Source organism: Geospiza fortis, unplaced genomic scaffold, assembly GCF_000277835.1.
Source record: "Geospiza fortis unplaced genomic scaffold, GeoFor_1.0 scaffold85, whole genome shotgun sequence".
NCBI classification, from domain to species: domain Eukaryota; kingdom Metazoa; phylum Chordata; class Aves; order Passeriformes; family Thraupidae; genus Geospiza; species Geospiza fortis.
In genome coordinates this window covers 1,707,728-1,715,646 of record NW_005054358.1, presented here as the reverse complement: position 1 = coordinate 1,715,646, position 7,919 = coordinate 1,707,728, and the positions used below count along the sequence as shown (strand labels likewise).

The window sequence follows — 7,919 nt, the reverse complement described above, 5'->3', positions numbered from 1 at the left end:
AAGCTTCTTATTTATAAATAACACTTGCTCCCGGCCCAGGATGCTGGGGGGGCACAGCACCCAGCTCTCCCTCCCTCCCTCCTGCCCGAGAGGTGCCCAAATATGGTGCCACACTGCTCCAGCGTGGCCCGGCATTACTTCACCCCTTGCATATGCAACACACCTATTTATACATTTTAATGGGATGTTTGCCGTTCTGGGCCCCGGGGTGTTATCCCTCCTGTGGAGGGCGAGTGCTGCGATGCCCCCAGGCTTGTTTTCCTTCCAGCCCTTCACCCTCCCCACCCTGGAACGTGCATTTGCTCACTCACACCCTCCTCTGCAGCACTTTCTTTCAGACCTTTCCCCCAGTTTATGATTTCCATCCCAGGCCTGTCTCCTGCAGTGTTTGGGTGCCTCTCAGCTCCCCTTCCCCTCCAAATTCCATGTGCAGACAAACCATGTCTGTCTCTGTCTGACTCTGTTCTCCCACCATTTATGGAATATTTCATTTCCCCAGCTCTTTCCAGTTCATCCCAGTAACTATTAACAGCTACTCTCTGAATATCCTGTGAAAGGAAGAAACTAAATTCTATGGTTACAACTGTTTTTGAAAAACCTTGGATGTAATTTCTCCCCATCTCTCCAGGATGCTCACAGGTAGTGAATTCACTCCTGCATTTCCCTGTCCCTCCTCCTCCTTTCCAAGGAGAGGGGTGCTTGCCCTCCCTGCACCTTTCCAGGACTCACCCCAGCACTGCAAGGTCTCAGAAGCCACTGCAGACATTCCCTCTGCACCCTGGCAGGAACTGCAGCCTGACCTACCTGGGCTGTCCTTGCTCTTTTCTCCTCTGCTGCAGCCCTGATCTTCCCTGCCACCCCTGGGATCAAAATCCGCCTTCCTGGTGGCACCTCACCTGTTCACTGACAACCACAGGAGTTGGAAAAGCAACAAATCCCTTCCAGGGAGTGGCAGCAGCTTTTCCTTGCCCTTAGCACAGGGACAAGTCCCTGCTGCACATGGAGATGGGATCCCTCTGCACCCCTCTGTCTGCCTCTCTCTGCAAACACGGTTCAGGTGCCCTGGGCCAACACCAGAGATTCTCAGGGATGGGCAGAGGCCTCAGGAGAGAGGACAAGGTCCTGCTGGGTGGGCACACAGCACTGGCAGCAGCCCCAGCAGCACCCAGGGAGCTCAGGGACAGGCAGGCCCAGCAGGGCTGGGGTGATGCTGTGTCATAGAGCTCTGCTCCTGGGCCATCACACCTTCCCAAGGGGAGGGAAATCCTGCAGGACTCAGGCTGGCAGCCAGGCTGGCCCCACCAGCCAGCACCCACCTCTGGAGGCAGCCTCAGACAGGCTTTGATGAAGGGAGGCTGCTGGGGATCAGGTCCTTTTTAGGAATATTTCAATCCAAAGCTCTTTTCCCTGAGGCAGCTGAAGTTATCCAGAGCTCCTGCAGAACGTGCACCCACCCACCTTCCTGTGGCTGGAGCTGGGCCACGTCCATGGAGAGGCACAGGGCACATCCCATCCCTGGGGCAGGAGTGTCCTGGGAACCCCAGCCCCAGCTCCTGCTTGGGGAGAGCAGTTCATAACCAATGTATGAGATAAAACAAACCCTCCCAACTCACACACCAGGGCAATTGGAGCTCCTGTCCTGTCCTGAACCAGCCCTGGAAAAGCTGCAGCCCAGAGTGGCCAGTGGGTCACAGTCTGAGCTCTGCTCTCCTGGGCAGGCACAGCACCCTCCTCACTACAGAGCTGCTTGGAATCACCCGGCACTTTCCCCAGGGCAAACACAGAAAGGGAACTTGGCCCAAACCCCAGTGTGGCTCTGGATGCAGCTGCAGGGTGCAGAGTACCTGCAGTGTCCCCAGGCAGCAGTGACAGCCATCCCAGTGCTGCTGAACTGGGATCAGACACAGGGTGTGCAGCAGGGAGGGAGCAGCCTGCCCCAGCACCACACAGATGTGCCCTGACTCAGGGAGAGCTTTTGCCAGCTGAGGAAGCCTTTAGGGACAACCTAAAGAGCCATTTGAGCTGGGATTTGAGTCCTGTCCTTCTGGCAGGAAAAGTCCTCTCCACAGTCTGGGGCCTCCTGTGCTGTCTGACCATCCCTCATCTGCAGAGCTGAGGGATGAGGTGGTGCCCAGGCAGCTGAGCCCCAGCTCTGTGCACTGGGAGGAATCTGTGAGACACAAAGGCTCCAGCAGGTCTTCAAGGTGCTCAGAGCACCCAGGAAAACTCAGGCTCAGGGAATGGCCAGGAGCCCTGATTTAGAGGGGTGGAAACAAACTCTGAGGTGCTCAGCTCCACTCGGGTCACCCTCCCCTTCTGCAGAGGGTGATGGTTGGGGTGGAGGCACCCAGGGACCTCTGGCACAACCAAACACCCGTGGGTGGCATTTATAAACAAAACCATTGTTGAGACAATCAGAACCAACATCTGCCCCTCTCCCAGCTGGAGGAGGGGAATCCTGGTCCCTGAGTTGTTTCTCACCCAGGATAAAAGCATCCCAAATGTCTTAGCAGTAAGCTCAGTTTACAGCTTAAGTTAAGCTCTCTGAGCTGTGCAAACCGGCTGGTTTTTGAGGACACATGAATTTAGATGGATTGGATGGAGGAGCTGTGCAGCTCCCAGCTTTGGCACTGCTGCACTCTGTGTGGGGTTGGGATTGGATTTACCAGGGGTACATGGCTACAGAAGGGAAATTTTGGAGGAAATCCAAATTTCAGTCAAATAAAAGAAATGTACTTTCAATTCTTTTATTCAGGATAGTTTGGGTTTATTCCTGACAATAGCTCTGGAAGCTGGAGTACGTGACAGAGTCTTTGGAGATCAACAGTGAGAGAGAGGTGAATCAAAACCCCAGTGCAAACATCCAAAGGGTTTCTTGTCTGGGAATTCACAGCAAGTTGGAGAAATCTTGTACAAAACCACAACCTGAGAAAACAATGTCATAAATACCTGCTCAGTTTTGCTCAAAACATGGCTGTGTGCTCTTCCCAAGCTGCTCCCAGGCCACAGCTCACCTGGGGCTCAATGGCAAAGCCTCTTCTTGGCCTCTCAGGACTGGGAACAAGCCCAGGATTCCCACTCCATCAGCCCAAACTGTCTTTTCCAGCGTGTGTTGCTTAATATCCATCCATTGCTGCTTTGGGCTTTCTAGACAATGCCCACAGTGACAAAAAGGCAAAAAGCAGAAGAGCTCTGAGGATGAGGTGTCACCACCAGACCTGAAACAATCCAGAGTTATTTCTGCACCATCTGGCACAGCTGAGCAGTCTTTGAGGCGAGCCCAAACACACCTGCAGGGCAGAAATCTCACTGCAGGTGCCAAAGGTGAGCTCAGGGATGAGCTCAGAAGAGCAACAGCTCAGGAGCAGGTCCAAAAACTGTTCTGAGGATGTGGTCACGTAGGAGGTGGGGAGGGCAGCCTGCACATCTGGGGGGCAGGAGCCACAAACTGCCCCAGGCCAGGGGTCCAGCCCTGCCCCTGCCCTGCACATGCCAGCCAGGACCAAGGAAAGCAAAGAGCTGTGAGCCTGGAGAGAGTGAGACACAGGAGGTGACATGTTCTGCAGGGGCAGTGACCCAGGGATTCTTCCATCCTATTTATATCCTGCAGCTTTTGATGCCACCTCAAAACTCCTTAATGACAAGAATCCCAAATGAGAATGAGGAACAAAGCATCTTGCACTTATTGGGAGGTGGCTGCAGCTTCCTTGCCCTTCCTTTTCCACAGAACATCAGGAAAAAGCGAAGCCTCTGGAGGAGAACAGGGACCAGGTTGTCCAGGCTGCCCCTGGACCAGGGCAGAGCCAGTGCAGGGCTGAGAAAGGACACCTTGAGCTCAGCCTGGTGGGACACACTCCTCATGAGCACAGAACTTTGCAAACCCCGAGAGCAGGGCTTGGTCCCTGCAGTAAATCCCTACAGGAGGTTGACTTTGGCCACAACCTGCTTGCAGCCCATGCTGGAGTACTGCTTGTCCCCTGTAGTGTAGTAACTGAGCTGATTTGCCAAATTTTCAATGTGTTTCTGGTCAGGGTAGAGCCCCTCCCTCCTCATCTGCTCCTGGAAGCAGTTTATGACGTGAGCCTTCTCCAGGAGGACGAAGGGGATGATGTCTGCAGCCTTCCACAGAGGGTGCACCCTGCCCAGCAATGGCTGGATGATGCTCAGCAGCTCTTCAGCTCCACGCTGCTGATGCAGGAGCTCAGTGGATGCATTCTGGATAACGAACTTTGTGATTTCAGCACCTCCCAGGTTGCTGATTAAAATGTAGATGGCATTGAGGAACTCGTTGGTTTGATTGGGTTCAAAGAATCGGCTGAGAGTGTCCAGCAGGACGGGGGACATGAGCTCAACCTCATCCAGAATAAACAGTGGGGTCTTTTCCTCTATTTCAGCTCTGGTAACCATGTCAGCAATCTTCTTGGACAGATCTATTTCACAGGTGAGCGGAGCCACCCCGCTGGGGCAGTGATGCATCACAAAGTACTGCAGCACAAAGTCATTGTCCATGACAGAGCGGAAGTGCTTGGCCAGCACCCAGCCAACGTGGCTCTTCCCAACCCCTGTGGGGCCGTTCAGAGAGATCACCAGAGGCTTGTTGTGGACGTGGGTAGCCAGATAGTCCTTCAGTAATTCCACAATACTTTCCACAGCAACCTTCTGCCCAAACACTTCCCGGTGCATGGTTTTCTCCAAACCATCCAGGTCGTATTTTTGGAGGTTATCATCCAGGTTCTCTATTGCATTAAGAATCTGGAAGAACATAATGGCAATGAGCAAGAGGAGGCAGCGCTTTGCCTTGCTCTTCTCCTCTGCTGGGAGGTATTTTTTTGTTTTATCTGGGTAGAGAACCATCCTGGATTTCCTCCGGCTCTTTTTCCGCCTGCACTTTTTCACCGAGTAATGTTCCACAGACGTGTCAAAGGTGAAGTACTGGGAGCTCTCAAAGCCAGACTGATTAAAGAAGGCCATGGAAGGGCTGTACAGGGAAGTTCTGTTCAGGGACAGCTGCCTCTGGAGCAGCCTGGTGTGGACAAACTCTGCAGACTTTTCCCGAGGCAGCTCCAAATGCAGCCGGCTTTTCTTCAGCCCCTGGTAGCGCCGGCGCAGGCGGACGATGGCCCGCAGGGGAGAGGAAATGGAAGTGATTTTCTTGGAAGCAGCAGGGATCACAGCATCTGGTACTTCCTCTGCGTCACTCTCAGAGCTAGAGGCCTCTTCTTTTGCATCACAGGGCATTTCCCCTTCCCTGTCACTATCAGTGATGGCAATCTCCTCTTGCCCATCGCTGTCGGTGACGGCAATGTCCCCTTCCCTGTCACTGCCACTGCCAGGAATGTCCTCTTCCCTGTCACTGCCACTGGCACTGCCAGGAACGCCCCCTTCCCTGCCACTGCCACTGCCCTGTGTCTCTCCTTCCATGCTGCCCTCAGTGAAGACAATTCCTGGGTCAGTTGCAGCCTCTTCTTTTGTGCTGCTCTCAGCACAGGGAACCTCTCCTGCATCCTCCTCTGCTCCAGATGTGTCTCCTGTGGGACTGCTCTCCATGCAGGGCATCTCCACCCCCAGATCCCTAAGGAAACTTTTTCCATCCACCTCAGAGCAGGGCAGCTCTTCCTCCATCTCTTCTGGTTCTTACAGCCCATTCACATCATCTTCTTTCTAAAAAGAAAAGGAATGATGTAAAATCAACCGTCCTAATATCAGGAAGTGACCAATAACACTGGAATTAGACAGATATCCCCCTTTCTAATGGACAGAAACCTGCAGCAATCAGCAATGGCAAGGTGGCAAAGACTTTCAGACTTAAGTTGACTTTCTGGAAGATGGGACAGATGTGCAAAACTACAGATGAAATTCACAGGATTCACAGAATGACTGGGCTGGAAGAGACCTTCAAGATCATCAAGTCCAACCCAGCCCCAACCCCTCAACTCAACCCTGGCACCCAGTGCCACATCCAGGCTTTGTTAAACACACCCAGGGATGGGGACTCCACCACCTCCCTGAGCAGCCATTCCAGAACTTTATCACTCTTTCTGTAAAAAATTTTTTCCCAATATCCAACCTGAATTTCCCTTGGTGCAGCTTGAGGCGGGTTGTGACAGCGCTGTAGCAGAAAGAGCCCAGCCCCAGGTGAGCACAGGCACCTTTCAGGAGCTGTGCAGAGTGATGGGGGCAGCCCTGAGTCTCCTTTTCTCCAGGCTGAGCACCCCCAGCTCCCTCAGTGGTTCCTCAGTGTCAATTAATGCAAAATGATATTAAAGCACAAACCCAACCCTGCCTCAGATGCAGAAGGGAAGGTCAGAGCTGGCTGGGGCCAAAGGCTCTGCTGTAAGAAGGAGACAGGACAGCAGGACAGACTGACCCATGCTCTGAACCACAGCTGCCCACAGCTTTCCCTATACCTGCTAAATTCAAGGAAGACACAAAGCCCCAGCTCTGTGCCAGCACATGCACCCAGGCACGTACACACCCTGTGGGAGGTCACTGTCCACCCACAGACACCTCTGGGGCTGTGGGAGTGACTTGCTGTGGTTGCCATCGTGGCTGTGGGGGCACCTCCCAGGGAGGATTTTCCTGGCTGTGCTGGTGGATGTGCCTGGCAGGGAGGTGAGATGAGATGAGAGCTGCCCTGATGGGAAGGCTCAGAGGGGCTGCAGGGAGCCAGTGTGGCTGTGAGCCTGCCAGCAGCACCTGGCTGTGGGGAGAGGAGATGGGGAGCCCCAGAGAACCCCAACCCTGCCACCCCCACAGTCCCTCCATGCCCTCTGTGCCCACACACACCCCTGGGCATGCAGGAGGGACCCAGGGGCTGCCACATGAGACCCTGGAGCTGCACAGGAGAGCTCAGGCACGTGGTCATCCTGAGATAACCACCTGAATAGACAAACTTCAGCTGGCAAACAAGAAGGAGAGGCCAGGGGGATGTGACAAGAGGCACAGACCCAGCAGGGAACCCCTGGGAGATCACAGCTCTGCAGGGTTGGATGGAGCCCCACGTGCTGCCCTGGCCTTGCCTGGCACGAGGCTGGAGGTGGCAGAAGCTGTGCCATGGTGGGAGGACACTTTTCTGACACCTCTGGGCTGCAGCAGTGCTGACACAGGGGACACTTTGCTGCTGTGGTGTGGGAGCATCGGGGGGTAGGACGGTGGGGATGGACGGAGACGAGAGATCTCTGCAGCCAGGTCTGGAACTTGGAGTTTATTGCAAAGGGCCTGGGTGCAGGGCCCTGCTGGGAGCTGCCAGGCACAGCTCAGAGCTTCAAGAGAACAGAGGGGTAGAGAGGATGAGAGGGTGAGAGAGTAAGGGAGTAAAAAAGGTAAGAGAGTAAAAGGGGTAAGAGAATGAGGTTCCCGTTACAATACCATAAATCTTTTTTTGTGTTGAATATTCTAATTCTCACTAACAAATCTAGTACAATATACAAATCCTACAGCATTTCCATACAGCCTATAAGAATCATTACATTACCATCCTGTGTTACATTTTAAACCCTAAAAACTCCTCTTTGGGCCCCTTCTGCCAAGCCAGCAGGGTCTGCTCTGACCCTTGGGCCTGTCTGCAAGCAGAGGGTGTTGTTCCATCAAAAGGGGATCACCTTCAGTCCAGCCACACCATTGTTTTCCAGTTGTTCAGTAATTAAGGGATCTTAAAGCTGCTTTCATTTCAATCTCGCTTATAGTTTCCATATTCTCAAAATCTTTTGCCAGACAATCATATTTATAAGGCTTTCCTGTTTCATCTTCCCCAACACTGTGGCGCTGCCAGCCCGGAGCACAGAGCCAGCACAGCAGCGTGAGGAAATGCCACTTTCATCAGCCATCCTTAAAACATCAACACCGGGTCTTGCCAAAGGCACCACGACTCTGGAGGGAGCAGGGAGGTCGGGAAGTTTTTTATTAACTCCCTGCAGCTC

General features: G+C 53.5%; 1 protein-coding gene across 2 annotated transcripts in view; it reads right to left on the bottom strand.

The window, feature by feature from the left end:
• Positions 1-2,731: 2,731 nt before the first annotated feature.
• Positions 2,732-7,919, bottom strand: part of TOR4A (torsin family 4 member A) — a 7,782-nt gene continuing 2,594 nt past the window's right edge. The window contains exons 2-3 of one of the 2 annotated variants that reach the window (XR_004082050.1): positions 3,015-5,661; positions 2,732-2,925 (exon numbers count right to left, since the gene is read on the bottom strand). Coding sequence is in view for 1 of the 2 variants with exons in the window: in XM_031059265.1 (XP_030915125.1) it covers positions 3,916-5,622 (1,707 nt within the window). In the remaining variant the exon portion in view is untranslated. Of the gene's footprint in view, positions 5,662-7,919 lie in introns of both variants that reach the window. The other variant, XM_031059265.1, reaches the window with a different exon arrangement.